Consider the following 22,184-nt stretch of genomic DNA (forward strand, 5'->3'; position numbering starts at 1 on the left):
GAGAGAGAGAGAGAGAGAGAGAGAGGTGGTGCTGGTGATGATGATGGTGATGGGTCTGTAGTGCGTGTAGTCGTATCAGCGCACATCCCACACATTCACACAGTGGAGCTTCATAGTCCGGCGAGATGTGGGGGATTGTGGAGCTCGTGGCTTGTTTACTTATGATGTCCAGTCATGTGTCATCTCTGAACAAGGTAAGAAAGAATTCAACTTTGAGAATGAGTTTTGCATTTATGTGCATTCATAGAAAAGCTTGTTAATATATTATTGCAGGACTGTTATTCCAGAACATGCTTATCTAACAACTATCTATAATTAATTATTCTAAAACATACCATAGAATATTATTTATTTTACACAGTTGCAAACAAAAACAGCAATTTATTATATAATGTAATTTTATAAATATCAAGTTTAATAAATGGGACTCATGCATGACAGTGTTAACTTTATCATTTGGAAGTGGAATGGCTTGTTTTCAAGAACATTGCAGTGGAGGTAAAAGCAGATAGATTTTATCATGTTCAATTCTGTTCAGTGGGATTTTTATATAGTTAAAATAATTTTTCGCACGGGTGGGCACTTTGAAAGTGCTGGGATTAACCTCTTCAACGGGGCACAACGCAAGTGCCACTGGCACGAGTTCAAAGGTCTTGGGTTCATGATTGGAAAAATATCATAACACAGTCTAAAATCACAGGTGCTCAATCCTGCTCCTGAAAGATTCTACTGTGTTGTTCTAATCTAATACACCTGCACTGAAGAACATTTGATTGATCAGAGGTTTTTCCATTCATAAATCATTAGCCTTATTGTTAAAATGAAAAGAGTTCTTCAGATCAGCCCACCTCCAGACACCTTTTTACAGATCCAAGAAAACTGTCAGTCAGTGGATCCTCCAGTAGAATCAAACTGTTTTATCTGTTGTTTTAAAACAAAAAAAACAAGGGGATCAAACCGTTCTAATAATACTTTCGTGACTTGCCTGCTGGTATAGAAAATATTTGAAGGGCAAAAAATAAGGCCTGATTTAATTTGCTTTCAACTTTGACCTAAAAAAAAGCTAATATTGGCTCTAATCTTTAACATTTGCATTTAGTGTCAACTTTGTCTCTGATGTTTCTACTGAAATTCCTATGATTTTATGGAGCTACTAAAAGTGTGCATAGACTGAGTATTTGCTCTTGGAAGAATTCGACGAATCCTTATTGAAATCTCTGATATTGATATTCTTATAGAAGGAAAATACCATTTGCTATTTATTTCATTGCTGTCTACACTCTTAAACACCCTTTTTGAACCTTTTTTTTTCTTCACTTAAATGCCATATAAGATCTATTTTGGGTTCCCCAAAGAACCTTTTTGTTAACAGTTCTTAAAAGAATCTGCATTATAAAAATCTAAAGAACCATTTCCCACTATAAAGAACCCTTAGTCTATAATTGCAAGGTTAAAGATTCTTTATGGAATCATCAATGCCAATAAATGATGTTTTATTAACAAAGTTCGGGAGGAGCACGTTCAGATAATTAACACGAGTGGAGAGCACTCAGCAATCAACGATAAGAGATGTATATATAGATACAGCAGTCTCACCTCAATCCATTGACAGTTAAGCAGCATACCTCCACCACCCCTTCTCCACACTTCTAGTCCTAGGGGTACTCTGGGTTCGGGCCGAACTCCGAGCTCGGAGCCCTCCTCCCGGACAGCGCGCCAAATACGCATTAAACATTACTCCCTCTAATTGTATGTAAGTGAGAATTCGTGAAAGAACCTTTATTTTTAAGAGCGAGAGAAATGTTCAATTTACATTTTTTCCTAAAGATGCCTTATATTTTCAGATAAACTGCAAGACCTTGAGGCGCAGGTGTGTTTGATTATAGTTGATCTGAACTCAGGATGGTCTACAGGAGCAGACCTCAGCATCCTAAATCATGGATTTGAGTAACATATAGGGAAAGAGTGCAGAGACATCTTTAAAAAAAAAAAATTATTCCAGCATGCTGCAAGACAGCTGATTTTCTAATCCACTATCCTTCCATTATTATCTCCGCTCCATACTCCAAATGTATTTTATGGTGCCTTCAACGTCTTTCACCCCAAACGTTCCCAGTGCACCTAATGAGAGGTGTTTACCACTTCATTCGAAGCTTTCTTTGAGCCCTCCAGCTGTGGCGTACAGATGAAAGGCTGATGTGTGTGCAGCGAAAGTCACTTCAGCTAAAACGGTTGATTTACCACGAATAAAACCACACATGAGAAAACGACACTGAGACGTCACGACGCATCAAGAGCCGCACTTATCACAGGTCACGGCTCACTGGAGAGGAGGACAGGGCCCCAATACTCACTTTTTTGGAGTATTGTTTTCTTGCTTTATTCCTTGCACTACATTGTTACCTATGCTGAGCACAAAAAATGTGCAGATTTTTTTAAATAGACTATATACACTGTGTATATATATATATATATATATATATATATATATATATATATATATATATATATATATATATATATATATATATATATATATATAGGTCCTTCTCAAAAAATAAGCATATTGTGATAAAGTTCATTATTTTCCATAATGTAATGATAAAAATTAAACTTTCATATATTTTATATTCATTGCACACCAACTGAAATATTTCAGGTCTTTATTTGTTTTAATACTGATGATTTTGGCATACAGCTCATGAAAACTCAAAATTCCTATCTCAAAAAATGAGCATATTTCATCCAACCAATAAAAGAAGTGTTTTTAATACAAAAAAAGTCAACCTTCAAATAATTATGTTCAGTTATGCACTCAATACTTGGTCGGGAATCCTTTTGCAGAAATGACTGCTTCAATGCGGCGTGGCATGGAGGCAATCAGCCTGTGGCACTGCTGAGGTGTTATGGAGGCCCAGGATGCTTCGATAGCGGCCTTAAGCTCATCCAGAGTGTTGGGTCTTGCGTCTCTCAACTTTCTCTTCACAATATCCCACAGATTCTCTATGGGGTTCAGGTCAGGAGAGTTGGCAGACCAATTGAGCACAGTAATACCATGGTCAGTAAACCATTTACCAGTGGTTTTGGCACTGTGAGCAGGTGCCAGGTCGTGCTGAAAAATGAAATCAGATGGAAGCATGAAGTGCTCCAAAATCTCCTGATAGCTAGCTGCATTGACCCTGCCCTTGATAAAACACAGTGGACCAACACCAGCAGCTGACATGACACTCCAGACCATCACTGACTGTGGGTACTTGACACTGGACTTCAGGCATTTTCGCATTTCCTTCTCCCCAGTCTTCCTCCAGACTCTGACACCTTGATTTCCGAATGACATGCAAAATTTGCTTTCATCCGAAAAAAGTACTTTGGACCACTGAGCAACAGTCCAGTGCTGCTTCTCTGTAGCCCAGGTCAGGCGCTTCTGCCGCTGTTTCTGGTTCAAAAGTGGCTTGACCTGGGGAATGCGGCACCTGTAGCCCATTTCCTGCACACGCCTGTGCACGGTGGCTCTGGATGTTTCTACTCCAGACTCAGTCCACTGCTTCCGCAGGACAGGTCCCCCAAGGTCTGGAATCGGTCCTTCTCCACAATCTTCCTCAGGGTCCGGTCACCTCTTCTCGTTGTGCAGCGTTTTTTGCCACACTTTTTCCTTCCCACAGACTTCCCACTGAGGTGCCTTGATACAGCACTCTGGGAACAGCCTATTTGTGCAGAAATTTCTTTGTGTCTTACCCTCTTGCTTGAGGGTGTCAATGATGGCCTTCTGGACAGCAGTCAGGTCGGCAGTCTTACCCATGATTGCGGTTCAAATTTTTTTAGATAGGAATTTTGGGTTTTCATGAGTTGCACACCAACTGAAATATTTCAGGTCTTTTATTGTATTAAAACAATAAAAGACCTGAAATATTTCAGTTGGTGTGCAATGAATCTAAAATATATGGAAGTTTAATTTTTATCATTACATTATGGAAAATAATGAACTTTATCACAATATGCTAATTTTTTGAGAAGGACCTGTATATATATATATATATATATATATATATATATATTTTTTTTTTTTTTTTTTTACATGCAAAGCACATTATTTTTATCCTTGCTAATCATATTTAAAAAAAAAAAAAAAATAGTGCCCTCGTAATCTTTAATCAAAATAACTATCCTTTCCTCTTGCAACGGCATCTCTTCTCTTCTCTGATGATCGACCCTACTTTAACAATCTAAGTGCATGGTCTAAAGCGCATGGCGCAAGCACACTTAAGGCGTGTATGTATCCACTTTTGCTAGTTTAATGACAGTAAAAAATGCCCAGCACGCCCAGCGCATGGTCTAAAAAAGGATTGTCCCTATTCTCTTAATGAGTATTGGGTGTATTTTGGGCTTTACTTGCAATAAACCAATCAGAGTCTCATCTCCCATTCCATTTAAAAGGCGGATTTGCTATTTACATGATGGAATTTGCAAGCGGAAAGACTGAATGCGTCTTCAGAGAGGAAACGGATCTGCTCGTGCGTGAGGTTAAAGCGCACAAGCAGAAAGGACTTTCTGACTTCATAGAAAATGATATTTATGTCTGGCTGAAACTAGCAAGAAAACACTTGCGTTGCGCCTGGCGCTGCATTGCTCCAGATGTATAGGTGCTTTTCCACTACACAGTACCAGCTCGCCTCAACTCGACTCGCCTTTGTTTGGTTTTCCACTGTGTAAAAGTTGTACCTGTACCTGCTTTCGGGTACTTTTTTCATATCACCTCCGGCGAGGTTCTGAGCGAGCTGAGGCGATACTAAAATGTGACGTGAAAACACTGCAGACTGCTGATTGGTCAGAGAGAATCGTCACTATTCACTGCGTCGTCATTGCACGTGCCAGACGGAGCTGTTTTTTTCAGCAGTGTTTCGTTTTGCTGCCCTCAGCCTCTCCTGAAACAAAGTTTGTCTTCTTGCTGTGAGAAACAGCCACATCCCGAGGATCAAAAACAGCATACACTCGATTTCCTCCATTGTCCTGTGTGTGTGTGGGTATCGGGTGTGTGTCACATAGAACATTACGTTACGGCAGTTTCCTGTGGCGTCGCTATGATGACTAGGTACTATTGTGGAGGTACTATCTGAAATGGAAAACAAAGCGAAAAGTGAGCCGAGTCGAGTTGAGGCGAGTCGAGTTGAACTGGTACTGGTAATGAAAAAGCGCCATATGATCCCGATGTGTTTACTGGCGCGAGGACGGGGCAACCTCTCACTCACATGAGATCCACCAATAGCAAACCACAACCACCCAATCAATTCTCAAAGGACAAAATCAAGTCCCGTCCTATTTATTCTTGTTCGAGAAGCCGTTTCGCTGGGATATACTTCACAATAAGGAAGAAATGTCCATTGCAAATATTGTTGTATGCCGACGTTAACGAATTGTACTTAAAAGTCGGTCAGTCCAATTTAAAAAGTCTCAAGGGGTGATAGAGGAAAGGAACAAGAAGAGAAAGACTGTGTGAAATAGTGATGGATGGTGGTGGTCTTGAGAGAAAAATTCACATGCTTCTGTTTTTTTGTTTGTTCCTGGCAGTGCATCAAAGATTGATATGTAGCTAAATTGCTAATTATCCAAGTTTAATGTTGAAGGACAAAAAGCCAGTCCGGTTCCTCACATGGGATTACAGAGGATTTGACCTATAAGGAGGATTACTCATGTCCTTGGACTTTTATCTGTCCTCTCCTCGTGAAGTTTACATTTCAGAGTTCTCACAGTTGTTATGTCAGCTGCTGTGTGAATCAGAGTTTGTGCATTTGTAAGGACTGTGTTTGTTCCACACGGGTGTTGATCATCGTTCTGCACCTGTGCTTGGTAGTTACAGTCAGAGTTGAGAGAATCAAAGAATCCTAAAAAAATGTATCACGGTTTCCACAAAAATATTGAGCAGCACAGCTGTGTTCAACATTGATAATAATCAGAAATGTTTCTTGAGCAGCAAATCAGGATATTAAAATGATTTCTGAAGGATCATGTGACACTGAAGACTGGAGTAATGATGCTGAAAATTTAGCTTTGCATCACAGGAATATATTTTAAAAATATATTAACACAGAAAACCTTTCTTTTAAAGTGTAAAAATAAACATATAAGACCTTTGGTAAGCATAAAATATGCCTTTCAAAACTCTCAAACTTTTGAATGGTACAATATCATACAGTTGTTTTGCTGTCAGCATGAGTATATGGTGTAAGTAACAATATTGCTACATAGTTGTTCTATCTGTTTAACTCAATATAGCTATTAATTCCTTGGGATTTGTCATCCTGCCAGCATCACAGTGGAATAAATTCATCCCTGCTGTGGAAATCAGAGTGGATTGGCTTATTTTAGCACAACACAGCTGACACTTGCCCTCTGTTTGTTTGGAGACTTCGGTTGCTGTCCTAAACATGCCAAATAATAGCTGGGAAAGAATGACCGTACATCCACAGTGACATGACATCGGCAAACTGATTATAACGTTAATAGATCATCATGGATGTCAATGAACTGAACTAACAAAGACATACAGAAGTGTGGGGCAATAGAATAAAAACATGTTTGAACAGCGAGTTTGCTCATAAATCACACATCAATCACCCACATACCCTTCAGACTAACATTATCAGACATGCGGATCAAGCAATACGATCTTTCTCACGCATTAAATTACCAAAGTTGGCAGGGTTTGATGATGTGTTTCCATTTGTTTTTTAAGAAGGTCTCAAAATTCCTGAAGAGGATATAAGTAATCCAAGATTTTAAATCTCTCTCTCTCTCTCTCTCTCTCTCTCTCACACACACACACACACACACACACACACACACACACACACACACACACACACACACACACACACACACACACCTGCAAGTATTTGTCTAAATACATGTATACTTTCTTTGCATAGTGTCTGAACTGATCTGAATAAGGACACACTCTGTATGATGCGCTTTTCTGTTCTCAGAGGTCAAAGGTTACTCATTTGACACCATCTGTTTGCTTTCCACTCACTCCATTGACAATAACAGCCCAGAAGACAGATGACGATCACTCTGTAGCCCTAAAGATGGTGCATTCTGCAGCTAATGTGATTGATTTACTCATGTTAAGAGTTGATTTTGGACTGGTCTGTTGAAGTTAAGATGTAAAGAAAAAAACTGTCTTTATATGATTAGCAGCAAAAGTAAATTCGCCATATGACTTGACACTAATGACATTTAGTAATTGAGTAATGATGGAAACGGGGAACTAGGAAGGAGAAAAGGTTATAGGTCATTGTGACTGAATTCTGTCGTGTGGCACTGGTGACCTTTTGACCTCAAACTTTCATATCTGATGTCAGGAAGACAGCTCGGGTTTAAGCACTGATCAATAAACTCAAGTCTCAGGCTGGCTTGCATGTCTCTGAAGAGAACTAAAGTGAACATAGTTTTGCAAAGGGGCAGAAATGGCACTGAAGTAGGTCATTGTGTCGCAGCACACAATGTAATTTCCAGCACTTTCTATCAATTTCCTTTTCAGGTCTTCGGAGAGGAACAAGTCCGCATGACATCAGAGGGATCCGACTGCCGCTGTAAGTGCATCATGCGGCCTTTGACCCGGGACGCGTGCGCTCGCTTGAGGACTGGAAGTGTGCGCGTGGAGGATTTTTACACGGTGGAGACAGTGAGTTCCGGAGCCGACTGTAAATGCTCCTGCACGGCTCCGCCATCCTCTCTCAACCCCTGCGAGAACGAATGGAAGATGGAAAAACTCAAGAAACAGGCGCCAGAGCTGCTCAAGGTAGACCTGATACTTTTAAAACACATCCCATAAAACATATCCCATATCCCTTTGACAGAGTTCATGCATGATAACCGTAGTTCTTTCATGCCCCATTTGCAAAGGTTTTTTTTCTTATTTTAAAAATAAAATTCATGTAAATGATATAAGCATGAAATATATATTATTTTCTAAAAACAAGATTTATAAGCAATTTTATTTAGTAAATTTATTTAATTTTTATTTTGCATTTAGATATTTTACTGAATTAGACAAAAGAACTGATTAAAGTCACCATGAAATCAAAATTGTCTAATATTTATTTTTTAACATCATGTGATGCATCCATACACATTATTATTTATTTTTAAATTCATCGTAATCTGTAATCAAAATGGCTTCCCCTCCCTCTTGCAGCATCTCTTCTCTTCTCTGATGATGTGTTTACTGGCATGGGGCGGGGCAACCTGTCACTCACATGAGATCCACCAATACAGTAGCAAATCACAACCATCCAACGATCCAGTCAATTTTTTAGTGCACAAAATCAAGTCCCTCACTACATTTTTTATTGTTTAAGAAGCCGTTTCACTCAGATATGAATCACAATAAGGAAGAAAAGACTATCACAACTTCCCTTTAATGCCGACTTTAAGCAAAAGACTTTTGCAGAATGTAACTGTTTACTATTAAAAAAAAAAAATTAAATGGTAAAAAAGGTAAAATAGTAAAAAATACTAGCCTTTCACAAACACTTCTACAAACTATAACTATAAATAATATAAATGCCACAGTTGTAATAAAAATGAATATGATGATTTAGTACTACATTTACCTATTAAAAATATGTTACAGTAACTACATACAGTTCATTTTAATTTAGTAAAAACATGGTACATGTTTGTAAGGGTAGCCTAAAATTTTACTTTTCAATTTAATTTGACAGATCCAGGCTATAAATTACCACTTGACTCACTTAAACTTTATGTTATTGGTCTATTAATCAAATTCAGCATTAATGACGCTCAGTCTATAACTTCAACCTGTTTGCACTCCAAAATATAAGCCCAGCTTTTAACAAACTATGTACTAATGCATTTGGATGTTACTGATATGCTACTAAAACATGACTGATACACAACTGTGACATAACTTTAAAAGGAAGTGCTGTTTTTGAGGTTAATGGAACACTGACTCACTTTAGAATGTTAAACGGCAGAATTCTGGGCATGTATGCGGTGCACGTGTTTGCAAGAGTGTTTTTATAGCACCTGTCCTCTTTCCTCTGCACCATTCCTGTCTGGTTCACTCTTTCCATCTTTTCTTCTCCTTTGTCCATCTGTCTGAGCATTCCAGTCCATATCTCCACATTAAACGCCTACACAGAGCCACATGACAATCCTGATGATCAGTCCAGGGTTTTACTGGCGCCAATACATACGGACTTGGGGGGGCTTTTATATTTCTCAGATTGAAATGAAATCGCATTTGTGTGTGTGTGTGGTGGGACCCCCTAAGTTTAAAATCACATTGGGGGTGAGGGGTTTGCCTTGGGACTGTTGCAAGCCCCCCCTTGACGCCAGTCCTGACTACAGCTCTGCTAAAGGCTGCAAAATCATTCAGCAGCCTTTAGTCAGTAGTTAAACACAATGGTTTTAATATTTCCACCTAAAACATTTGCTGATCTTGTGCCGTTTAGCTCCAAACATGTGGCTCTATTTTAACCTCGCTGCATTTTTTTCGTATCTGTTGATCCCGCATGAAGCTGTTAATCATCACGACAGTCAAGCTGTTACACGACTGAACTTTCTGTAGCACGAGTCAACAATAAGCATATGAGGAATTCACTCTCATGAAAAAAAAAAATTCCTGTTAAAAAGACGAGCTTAAATCTAAGCTAGTTTTTATAGAAGCTTGTTTCTCTCATGAAATAAAAAAAATTAAAAGCTAATTGCGGCTTTTCGTCTCTTATTCTTTTATTCTCGCAATCACGAGTTATAAAGTCAGAATTGCGAGTAATAAAGTCACAAATGCGAGTTATAAAGTCAGAATTGCAAGTAATAAAGTCACAAAAGCGAGTTAAAAAGTCAGAATTGTGAGATATAAACTTAGGAGAAAAAAGTCGTAATTGCTACATGGATTCCATACGTGGGCCGGATCTGTGCCGACACCATGTTGCTGTCTGGAAGCTTGTTTCTGCCCAGGAATAAAAAATAAAAAAGGTAATTGCGACCTTTTTTCTCAAAATTGAGAGATATAAACTTATTTAAACTTATAAATATATAAAGATTCAATTGCAAGAAAAAATTCACAATTGCAAGAAAAAAAAGAGTTTATATATAGCAATTCTGACTTTATATCTCACAATTCAGAATTGAGAGATATAAACTTCATAGTTCTGAGGAAAGAAGTAAATTCCGCAAGTTAGAAAGGCAGATATAAACTCGCAATTCAGATTTTTTTTCTCGCAGTTGCAAGTTTAAATCTCACAATTCTGACTTAATAACTAGCAATTGCGAGTTTATACATCACAATTCTGATACATCACAAATACATCGCAATTACCTTTTTTATTTTGTATTCCCTGGCAGAAACAAGCTTCCAGATGTACTATTCTGGGCCAGGTATAGAATCCATGTGTACCAGATGTGGGGATCTGGGCCGACACTATGTTGTGAAGATGGTTGACCAAAAACAACATGTTAATCATTACTGTCAATCACTGACGTGACGAGCTGTCAAACATTACTGCAGATTGAAAATAAAACCCAAGCAGTTGCTTTGTGTACCTCAAAAAGTAATTTTACACTCATGTTGCATTTTTGAAAGTCACCTGATTCTTTGTGTGCAGTTGCAGTCTATGGTGGACCTTCTAGAAGGAACTCTCTTCAGTATGGACCTTCTTAAAGTTCACTCGTACATCAACAAGGTGGTGTCTCAAATGAACAACCTGGAGGAGGTGAGTGTGATTACACTGGCCGTGTGCGTGTGAATATACACATGTGAACATTAATGAGCCATGGCTGGGTTTAACTAGACATTCTGTGGCTATCCACAATGCTCTGGCCTTAAGTTATTAACTGTTACCACTTCGCTTTGGCTTGAGGGATGGGAAAATAATGTATGTGTGTGTGTGTGTGTGTGTGTGTGTGTGTGTGTGTGTGTGTGTGTGTGTGTGTGTGTGTGTGTGTGTGTGTGTGTGTGAGTGAGAGAGAGACAAAGAGTGGGACAGAGAGAGGAAATGAGCAAAGGATGAAGATCACAGTCATGTAATTGTCACACTTATGTACTCTGTTTTTATTTCCAATTACATTTTGCTCATTATCGGGTAAAGCTGGCCTAGAAATCTGCACCGCAATAAATTTACTGCAATGACTGCACTGAGGGTCATTATCAAATACCTTACATATATAGTCTGAGACCACAAGTGAAAATGCTTCTAGTTTGCATTTTTCTAATTGAATTATACTTTTAATTTAATTACACACAGCCCCGTTTGGTACTAAAGTTTTTTTTATTTTTTTTATTAATACTTTTATTCAGCAAGGATGCATTAAATTGATCAAATGTCAGATTAAATACATTCATAATGCTATGAAAGTTTTCTATTATTTAAAATAAATGCTGTTTTATTCATCAAAGAATTTTGAAAATGTATCACTGAAAAAAAATGTATCAGTTTCCACAAAAATATTATGCAACAACTGTTTTCAGCACTGATAATAATAATAAATGTTTCTTGAGCAGCGAATCAGCATATTGGAATGATTGAAGGATTATGTGACATTGAAGACTTGAAATAATGATGCTGTAATTTAGCTTTGCATCCCAGGGCTTTTAAAATACATTCAAACATAAAACAGTTATATTACATTTAATAATATTTCACAATATTACCATTTTTATTGTATTTTTGATTCAATAAATGCAGCCTTAGTAAGCATAAGACAATATCTGCATAAACATTTTACTCAAACTGTAATTTTTTTAAATTTTACTTATGCTGCTATATAGCAGCATAAGTAAAATTTAAAATTTACAGTTTGAGTAAAATGTTTATGCATATATTTATGTACAGTTAAATGCAGAAGTGTTGTTGTATGTAGTAGTATGATGTAAAGTTGTGTACCTCATCCAGATGATAAAGATGAACCTCACTCGGGAGAATGACTTTGTGAGAGACAGTGTGGCGACTCTGACCAATCAGCTACGGCAGTACGAGAACCATTCTGACATCATGATGAGCATAAAGAAGGAGCTGTCCAATCTGGGCCTTCAGCTGCTGCAGAAAGACTCCTCCTCCTCAGGCCCTAAAAGCAAAGCACAGGTAAGTAAGGGTCATGACCTTTCATCTCTCATGATTTTGATGGTGTGACTAGGTTATTTTCAGAATGGAATACTGCATACGGTTCAGTTAACTGCATACTCTTTTTTAAAATAGTATGTGAACATTATTCAATTTAATTCACTTAAAGGGGTCCAATTATGCTTTTTACATTTTCAGCTATCTTTAGTGTTGCTGATTGAGTATGAAAAAGGTCTGCAAAGTTACAAAGTGCAAAGTCAACTTAAAAGGAGTAATTCTTTATATCAGTGTCACTGTTTCTGAACTCCTTGAAATGACTCGATTGTAGTCTTGAGTTTCTTCCAGGAACATACACATCACAATATTCCTCATTTAAATAATTCCAGACCAAGGCATACGCTGAGAACGGGGGCATAATAGGTCCGCTTTAATAGTGTGCTGCAATATATCGCATGATCATGTTGCCCATTTAATTCAGCAAGTGGCATCCAGATCCTCTCTGACATAAATATGGTTATTTTGCAGTTTGGCTGTGCAAATCAAATGATTATTCAAGAATGAGATGTTAAACAAGTTCATTTTCAATGGAAATGGAAGTCAAAGTTTAGTGCATTTCATTATTGGATACAATATCTCAGTTCTGTTCTGGTAGAATACACACAAAAAAATGCATACTGTGTCATTTGTAATATGAGACATATCTAACTGCATAGTTAGAGTATATGTCAGTGTTAAGTGTTTTTAGGATGAGATCTCTAACATCTGTTGAGTTAGACATGTGTTATGTTTGTAGGACACACTGGGGACAAATATCAAAGATGCTTCAAAGTTTCCAGCAAAGAAACCAGAAAAAGGGAAACCTCCACTAAAGCCAGTGAAGGAAAAGCCTGCCAAGCCAAAGAAAGAGACCACAAAACCAAACAAACCCAGTAAACCAGAGCAAACAGAACTGCCCAATAAAACCAAACCATCACAGAACCAGCCTGGCCTCATCCGGGGAATCACATACTACAAAGCCACCAAAACCGTTGAGACGAGCAACCAAAACAGAGGTAAGATGCACATTATTTACATATTATCTTAGCTTCTAAAGCACTGGCATTGAATAAAAGACATTACTCTCTTTACAAACATTTCTCTCTTTAGAGATTGTGTTGTAGTGAGGAGTGAGCTAGCTATATTCTGGGGAGTATCTTCAGCAATTTTGCTTGCAAAGGCAAACTTATATGTATCAGAAACACCTAGAGAAACATATTCTTAAGGCCAATTCACACTGCACTGACGTCTGGCGTCTGTTGGCGTTGACCGGCTCTTGTTTTCACCAAATGAACGTTGAAACGGCATTTGTCAGCTCGTAAAATGTTTGAAAAGTGACAAACTGTAATCTGGTGATTGTCTGCGTCGTTCGCCGTCTGTCAGTGTAGTGTGTATTGGCCTTTATAGAGACAATGTTGTTTCCTTTGTGGTCCCCATTGAAGCACAGCTGCTTGTATCCATGCCCCCCCCCCCCCCCCCCCCCCACACACACACACACTTTCATAACTTAAGACACATGTGCACCCGTTCATACACACAGTCATTCATTTTAGACCACTTCATCTGCTGAAAGGGTATAACTGTTTTCTGATAGCATGATAAAGAACTATATTAATAATTCACTCACATAACCATGTTAAGAACAGAATAAAATGCAGAATGCATGGTCAGTATCACATTATCCACACTAAAACAAAGACAAGAAATTCCAGTTTCCCTTTCACAGGAAAATCTGCCAGATGCACTGATGATAAATGAAAGATTACACACACACACACTCTTGCACTTTGCTATTTGACGGGGACATACCCTTGACTTTTGTTTTTATATGAATTTAATTATAAATACTACTAAAGCTTAATCTAACCCTGAAATAAAACTTAGCATTTTTACAGTTAAAAGAAAGTATTTTCTCTATTTATGAACCTGACAACAATTTCTGCTGCATCTACTGTGGCAAATAAAGTTATTTTGATTTGATTTTCCAGTTGAAGATGTCCCAGATGTCCTCAAAGGGAGGTTTTGTCAGATTGCTCTCTCTTTTGGGGATATTTTTGGGCCCCAAACTATAGCCAAGTCCATGCACACACTACTCTCACATAATTAACATCTTACAGTGAGATTCAATCTCAGTATCTTGGGACTAGATGATCCAGCACTCAAGTTAACAGGATACTAGTGTAGGATGCCAACCAGAGAGTGTCTTTATAGTCTGAAATGACAGCCAACACACACTAATGAATCAGTTTCAGTTTCTGACATGACATTCATATCGGCATTAGGGTTTCTACAAAAAACAGCCAAATGTCTCCAATTCAACAGTGTTTCCATTCATGTGGGCTTTCAGCCTCACTTCCTGTTTAAGCTTTAGATGTGTGCTTCTGACCCGAAAGTCTCCATAGTTACCGCCGTTTGCCTGACAGTCTGTGTGATTACCGATTTTTCTTTCCTGAGCTATACAAGAATGATTCTGAAAAGCACCACAATCAGTTGTGACTTGTAATGTGGTCTGATCTAATCTTGTGTTATCCTTAGGCGTAACCTAATCGCTACTTCCCAAATTGGGTCCCGACTATTTCAGTGCATGTTAGATACAATCACAAGGAATTTTATTAAGGCATAAATTACTGTAAATGGACACACTTTTGAAAAGTTTTGTCTGTAAACTAGCACTTTGGAAACATCTCATATTGCAGTGTTGGTTTACAGATAAAAAAACAAAATTAAGTTGAGTTTTAAAACTGATGTCTCGAGATAATTTTTTTTTTTTTTAAACTGTGCCACTGTGCCAATATCAAACCTGTGGATTTTATTTTGTGCACCATTTAAAGTTGAATGTTGGATATTCAACAGATATTCAAGAGGGGTATAAAATGTAAAATTAAGATTGGTGGCACTGGTAACGGCCCTGGAGATGTTGGAAGACGCTGTATATAAGGAAACACGACTATGCAGGCATTCAGTTTGCAGGTGTATGATTATCAACAGAGGATGATTTACAGTTTTAATGCACACTTTTCTCTATCAGGGTACACCTTTCATGCTGTGGGTCAAATTTGGTTTCCATGCAATTCTCCCAAAAAAAAAAAAAGAAATGTCATGTAAATACATAAAAGTACAGTGCCTTTTCAGCACTGTACTTGTGTTCTGTCTTCCGGTTTGTATTTCCACAGCATGAAGGTAAGATCTTATGGATGTATGAATGAACTGCTCATTTTAAAAATGTTCCCGATCTACTGACACTTATTATGACATGCTGTACAATAAATACATCCACTTCAGCTAATTACTCTTCTACAGCGATGCCATAGAAATATAGAGAGCTACCACAGAATATCCAAATAGTGCATTTTTCCAAGTTGGAAATCCTGACTTTTGTTCGTTTAGTTTAATTTTCATGGACTTTTAGTTTGCTTGTCATTATTTCCTGTGGTCTTTGTTGCTCTAATCAGTTACCATGGCATTTCATTGGATCATTACACCTGTTAATCTCTTAGTTCACTATTAAGTATTCTTAAGTTCCTGTGTTTCCTGAGTTCATTGTCAGCTTGTTTGTGTGTTGAGCACTCTATGTTGGATATTCTCAGTTTATTCTTTTATTAAATACCTTTTGATTCGAACTTTTGACTCATCTTTGTCTTTGGACTCTTTGAACTTTGACAGTTACACAGCATTAGTTAGAATAGAATTACATAGTTTCAGTGTTTCAAAATAAACTATTTCTGTCAATCAGATGCCTTGTTTTTGTTCATGTCAAATTGAATATGGCATCTCCTCTGACTAAGGACTGTTTAACTTTGTTAGCGTGTCTTGGCTATTGGACTGCATGGATTTGTTTGACTGGTTTAAGATAATGCATAACAGAGCTGTGATGCAGATTCAGCAAAGCCAATCCAAAAGCGGCGGACCGTGCGAAAGTCAAGTAAAAATTTTCTGATAAACATAAATAACTTTCACTAATAAATATTATGTTTATTTTCGTCATCCCGCCATGTGATCTAATGTACACTAATCAAATCCATTCTCATTAAATATAGCTTTCCCACAATCCCATGCCACTCTAGCAGGTGCACCACCACAGTAAATGTAAGGTGAGATTGAGCGTGTTATATGCTCAATGCGACAGCGGTTACAAACCAGGTGTATTGGCAAAATACTCACTCAAACGTCAGCTTGCTTTGTTTTTAGATGCAAGTCATTTAGTCCTGGAAGTGTTGAGTAATTGGTATAGAAACAAGTTTAAAACTCAAACTTCAACATGTCAACAAAGCTTTATTGGCATGACGGGTAAAGAAGTACAATGTTTCCAAAGACTTCATGTACCCACACAGAGCAGGTGTAGGAAATAAAATGAGTCTGTTCTTGGCTAGAATCTGCTCTTGTCTAGTCTTTCTGAATCCTATCAATTCATATATTGTTTTTTAGCATTTTAGTATTATAATGTGGTTTGTGCTTTGTATAAATTTTTTACCAAAGATGGATTAATTTAAATTAATCTATTTGATGATTTCCATGATGTTTATTCTTGAATTAACAGTTTAGTTTACAACAATTTAGTAAACAAGTTTGTCAAGTTGCTTTGATTTTTTTTCAGTCAAAGATTCATTATATACAAGGATGTAAAGATGTTACCGCCAGTGCATAAGGTTGTTGCCTGGTTTAGAGTGTTTAGTGCTTTTACTGAAGTGTGACATGTGAGATGATTTTAATCTCTTGCTCTGTTTCTGTTCTATTACTATCAGATGAAGAGAAGCCTGATGAAGCAGACACGTTGCTTGAGGTAGAAGTAGAGGAAGAAGAAAGTGCAATAGCTCCCGTCACCTTAGCAACAGAGACCACCCCAGAAACTGTACCCACGACAGTAACAACAACAACCGCTCGTCCCACAACAACAACCCAGAGGACAACAACACCTAGCAGAACAATATACAGAGAGGAACGACCGGCCCCCACGATTGCACTGGTGCTGGACAACACCAGCAATAACTCATACATCGCAGGTACAGTATATTAACAATAAAACTCAGTTTGTACAAAAGCAGCTCCACAAAAATGGTTGAATCCAGGTGCATGTGTGTTGTTGGGCTGAAACTGTTGTTTTTTTGGCAGTTAAAGAGCACAGCTGTGAAGGGACGCTGGAGTCGGTGGATCTGCCGGTCAAACAGCACAGCTACGGCAGGAACGAGGGCGCATGGATGAAGGATCCCACCGCCAGAGACTCCAAAATCTACGTCACCAACTATTACTACGGCAACAACCTCGTAGAGTTCCGGAACTTAGACAACTTTAAGCAGGGTGTGTAGCTCTTCATACTGTTTTTTTGTCAAACAAAGACAGGGATTTTCCATTGTAAAAGGTTTGGATTTCTAAAAAAATGTGAATGATTTGGATGTTTGGGAACAAGCCAGTTTGTTTGTGTCTGGGGGGAATGTGTGTGTGTCCCAGGAACAAAAGAAAGAGCTTGGAAGATGTTACAGTTGATTTTAGTGTGCGTTTCTGTAAGTGTGTGTTTGTGTGCCTGTTTAGACTGGTATTAATAGATTTCTAAAAACATTTCCTGTTAAGACAGAACCTGGGGAGTCATACACTGAATTTTTTTCAGGCAGCATCAGTGGCAGTCTTGGCTGGCGTCGCAAGATATGTGAGATAACTAAAGGGGAATAAAACTTTAACAACTTTAAGTTTCGTTGCAATTTCGCTCATTTCAGCTGCATATAGACAGAGCCTAGATTTTCCCCCAGTTTCACACCTAGTCCCGGACTAAAATGCATGTTTGAGCTGTTTTGAACTGAATGCAACGTGTACTGTTGTGAGTATGTAAGACATACTGCTGCTGCACAAATAGCATATCAATTACCCATTGCAGATCTATACAGGTGGAGCTGGGGAAGGTGAAGGGTTTTAGAGGAACTCTGAAAGTGCGCTGCAAACTCCTATAATGAATGCTAACCAGCCATTTAAATGTTGATCAGCAAGCATCAGTTTGCGTTAAGGACCCATCAGCCTACGCCATCTAGATTTTCATGACAGAACTTGGCATTAATGAAACAAGTAAAGATTTTTCTTTTTAATAATTCATTTAAGTTAATTAAACATTTTATGTACACTGCAGCAATTACCATTTTGTCAGAACCTCTAGTAAATTACAATAAATTGATTTAGTTGTCTGTTCAGAATCGTGATCTCTATTTGAAAAAAAAAAAAAAAACGGGAATTTATCCAGAATCGTGCAGCATAGCGTTAACGTTTGGACATTATTATCGTTGTTCTGCACATTTTGACGGGCGAAATCTAGTTATTTCAGTTGGAATCCATGCAATTGGGAATTTCGCTTAATGGCCAATCACTTTCGCAGACTGGTCACATGAATTGACCCTTCGCTAAGCCACGCCCGAAAACCGCGACTGGACAAACCGTGTCTTAGCAACCGTAACCAGGCGCGGGAGGTCTGGCAAGCTTTCGAGTGAAGGAAAATGCCGAAGTGTTTTGCGTATGGATTGTGCAAATCTGATACCCGGTATCCTTAAAGTTTAGACGCGGGAGTGGAATTTTTTTCCATCCCGAAAATCTAAAAGCCAAGGGGAGAAATGATGTGCGTGGATCAAGCAGTGTGGGAGACCCCATTCACAACTAAATGTCGACACGACATTGTGTGTTTCCCATTTGAATGGTCATCATATCAGAGGGCTGCTGCTGCCCTGGGACTATAGGCTTTAGCTTAAATTTTCATGGAATTATTCTCTAATCGGTTGCATATTATTTTGTGGATATATCCCTCGAATGCATACTGCAGTCCCTTTTGTTTTGCTCTCTCAGATATTTCACATGTTCGCCAACAATTACTAATTATCTCATTAGTAAAGCTTGACAAGCGTAGCAACAGTAACTAGGGAGGGCGGGGCTTAGCGAAGGGTCAATTTGCCACTTTGGTCAACAAAAGTTGCTTGGCTTGAAAGTGACCTGTCTGAGCTGTGCTTAATATATCTATACAGCTATGATACTAGACAATGGAACTTTATGGCCGTGAAATTTCACTATTGTAACATTTACTCCAAAAATTTAGCAACATTGTACCTGCTTTCCTCTCTTTTTTCCAACAGGCCGTTGGAGTAACCTGTTCAAGCTCCCTTATAATTGGATCGGAACGGGTCATGTTGTGTACAGAGGAGGGTTTTATTATAATCGTGCCTTCACGAAGAACATCATCAAATACAATCTCAAGCAACGGTACGTAGCAGCCTGGGCTCAGCTTCACGACGTCGTCTACGAAGACACCACACCTTGGAAGTGGAAAGGCCACTCTGATATCGACTTCGCCGTGGATGAGAATGGACTTTGGGTAATTTACCCGTCTGTTGACGATGACTATGGACAGGCCGACGTCATCGTAGTCAGTAAACTAGATCCCAATGACCTGTCAGTCAAAAAGGAGACGACGTGGAGGACGAGACTGAGGCTAAATACGTTCGGGAACTGCTTCATAATATGCGGCGTCCTGTACGCGGTTGACATTTACAATCAGAGGGAAGGGGAGGTTTCGTACGCGTTCGACACGCTTACAGGGGCCGAGGCGTCTCCGCGTTTACCTTTCATTAACGAATACGGGCTCACCACACAAGTCGATTACAACCCTAAAGAGAAGATTCTGTACGCCTGGGACAATGGACACCAGCTCACCTACAACATCAACTTTGTAGAGCAGGAAAAGAAATGAAATCAGACTTTATCAATGCCATCTACTCTACACTGCAGCGAAGCAAAAGCCACTTCTTGTGTACCTGATCACGACTGCCTCATTGGTTCCACGGACAAACGCCCTCATGAAACGATTCATCACGTCCTAATGAACTTTAATGGACATTTGTTCAAGATTATATAAGGACAAAGGGATTACATAACTTAGAAGTTTAGTAGTTATGTGCTGCTCTTCAGTTCTTGAATTCACTGTCAGTTTCTCTTTCACATGATTCACGTTAACTTTCCCAATGCACTGAACACCATGGAGCGAAGCGTCAAGCTATACTCCTAGGTTTGAGCATTGTATCTTTGACCCGTGTTGAAGTGCAACAAATGGTTACCATACAATTACACACAGCTTAAAGTCAACCAATTTCAACTTTGATCCCACATGCCACTGACCTTTCAAAGCATGATCATTGGACAATTCGCATGACGTTCCTGCTTTACTTAAAAATTGTAAAGATTTACCCGTAAAAATTGGCCTTCCGTGACAGGAAATAAATTTGCAGGTAGCATTTTTTTGCAGGTAAAAAAGTCACACACACTTAACTAATGCGATTCATGTGAAATGTTCTAAAGAGCTTTCCATCACAGCTTGTTGAACTTTGAATTGATTTTTTAAAATATCTATTAAAAATGTTTACATAATTTACACTGTTCTAACCAGGCATGCCGCAATAAAGCGACAAACAATAACAAATATGTACTGTATATGGTAACATTTTATAAATTTTTAAGGTATACAAGTATAATAATAGATAATAAAAAACAAAATCATTTTTAAGTAATAAAATGTAAGTTATGCAAGTTTAATTACTTTTTTTTGTACTTTTTGTCTAGTAAAAAACAAAAAATCCTTTAAACATGATAACTTTACAAAATAAAACTTTTTTCATGGATTGCATCTTTATTAACAGTGTATTTTGTCTCGTCATAAACCAATTTAAGAATAAAATGTTTAAGTATAATCATGTTTAAGACATAACGCATTCATGTTTAGAATATACTTCTCAAGTAAATTGGTCTTGTTTAAAGGATTTGTAGATTTTATATTAAAGCAGTTATTAAGAATAGGATTTTGAGCAGCAGACACCTATCCTTTGCATTTCATTGGTCCAAAATCCTGCTCACAAACTGTGGACAAAGGTCTCGTATCGCTCCTGGTTAGGACCACGTGTAAACCGTTAAGTTAAGAGTTACGTGACATGCTCCTCTTTACTATAAATAAAAGCTTACATGTCATGTCAACTATACCCAGGGGCGTCATGCAAGCCAAAATTCTGGGGGGGCACAATCTGAGGCAATTCTTTTCTGACGGTTAGACTAGGCTAGCTATCGATAACGTTACACTGACACAACTTAAGTTAATGCTCTGAATTCGCAGCTAATATCAAATCCATAACTATTTGATCAAGTTAAAATTTCAAGGTCAACCACAAATAATCCCACTACCTTTTAATATCATCCGATAACTAATTAAATGCCGATTTGTTGCTTTGCCCACTTACCACTTCAAGACCATATGTAAAACATTGCCAGCTCAACGTGCGAGACGAGTGAGTTGCTTGAACATACACAGCAAAGATTCTAGAGCGGTGATTTGATATACACAGACACCATATTAGGAAAAAGGGGCGGGCTGATGCTGACCGATTTATTACACATCCAGAAGAATCAGGCATGTGATTGGCTAAGGACAAAAAAGCAGGAAAATATACAGATTTTCTTGTTTTATTAACATTAAATAGATAGTTCTCCCAAAAAATTTAATTGTCATCATTTACTCTCTCAAGTTGTTTTAAACCTGAATAAGTTATTTTTCTTCTGTTGAAGTTATTTGGAAGAATGTGGGTAACCAAACAGTTGATGTACCCCAGTGATTTCCATAGTATATTTTTCACAATGGAAGTCAATGGGGACCAGCAACTGTCTGGTTACCCACATTCTTCAAAATATCTTCTTTTGTGTTCAGCACAATAAATAAATTAATATCAGTTTGGAACAACATTACAGTGAATAAATAATGACAGAATTTTTATTTTTGGGTGAACTATCCCTTTAAGGACAAGCGGCTGCATGTTTATTATTAGGGCTACTGTCTCTTTAAGACCTGTACGCAACGCGTCTAATTTGACAAGCATATTTCTATCAATTTTCTCGGTTTGCTTTCAGTTTAGACATAACCGACTTTCCTTATGTATTTGTGTGTAACCTTGTGTGTATTTGAGAGTATTAGCAAAATAAGACTCGAAAGATAACTGCCAGTAACCAGGCGCTGTTAGACAGGCTTTTTTAGTGCATGTGCGCGTCGGGTGTTCGCGCTCA

The 22,184-nt window shown here is 38.2% G+C and overlaps 1 protein-coding gene and 1 long non-coding RNA gene across 2 annotated transcripts in view; one reads left to right on the forward strand and one right to left on the reverse strand.

The window, feature by feature from the left end:
* On the forward strand, positions 1-20,769 carry LOC143698612 (olfactomedin-like protein 2A). The gene is made up of 8 exons (XM_077194218.1): positions 1-194; positions 7,538-7,798; positions 10,629-10,736; positions 11,916-12,104; positions 12,877-13,135; positions 16,862-17,119; positions 17,229-17,414; positions 19,220-20,769. Exons 1-8 carry the CDS (start codon positions 126-128, stop codon positions 19,831-19,833), a joined length of 1,944 nt encoding a protein of 647 aa, XP_077050333.1. The 5' UTR covers positions 1-125; the 3' UTR covers positions 19,834-20,769.
* The window catches only part of LOC143698772 (uncharacterized), a 27,725-nt gene continuing 17,447 nt past the window's right edge, over positions 11,907-22,184 (reverse strand). Inside the window, exon 3 of the long non-coding RNA XR_013187719.1 lies at positions 11,907-12,087. This is a non-coding gene — a long non-coding RNA (uncharacterized LOC143698772). The remainder of the gene's footprint in view (positions 12,088-22,184) is intronic.

This window comes from Siphateles boraxobius, unplaced genomic scaffold (assembly GCF_051911475.1).
Source record: "Siphateles boraxobius isolate OS27281-9 unplaced genomic scaffold, OSU_SipBor_1 11, whole genome shotgun sequence".
NCBI classification, from domain to species: domain Eukaryota; kingdom Metazoa; phylum Chordata; class Actinopteri; order Cypriniformes; family Leuciscidae; genus Siphateles; species Siphateles boraxobius.

Excerpts from the sequence above, each read along its gene's own strand:
- LOC143698612 (XM_077194218.1), top strand. The coding sequence starts at position 126 with ATGTGGGGGATTGTGGAGCTCGTGGCTTGTTTACTTATGATGTCCAGT. Across the intron at positions 10,737-11,915 it reads AAATGAACAACCTGGAGGAG|ATGATAAAGATGAACCTCAC; the intron begins GTGAGTGTGATT and ends TACCTCATCCAG. Across the intron at positions 12,105-12,876 it reads GCCCTAAAAGCAAAGCACAG|GACACACTGGGGACAAATAT; the intron begins GTAAGTAAGGGT and ends TTATGTTTGTAG.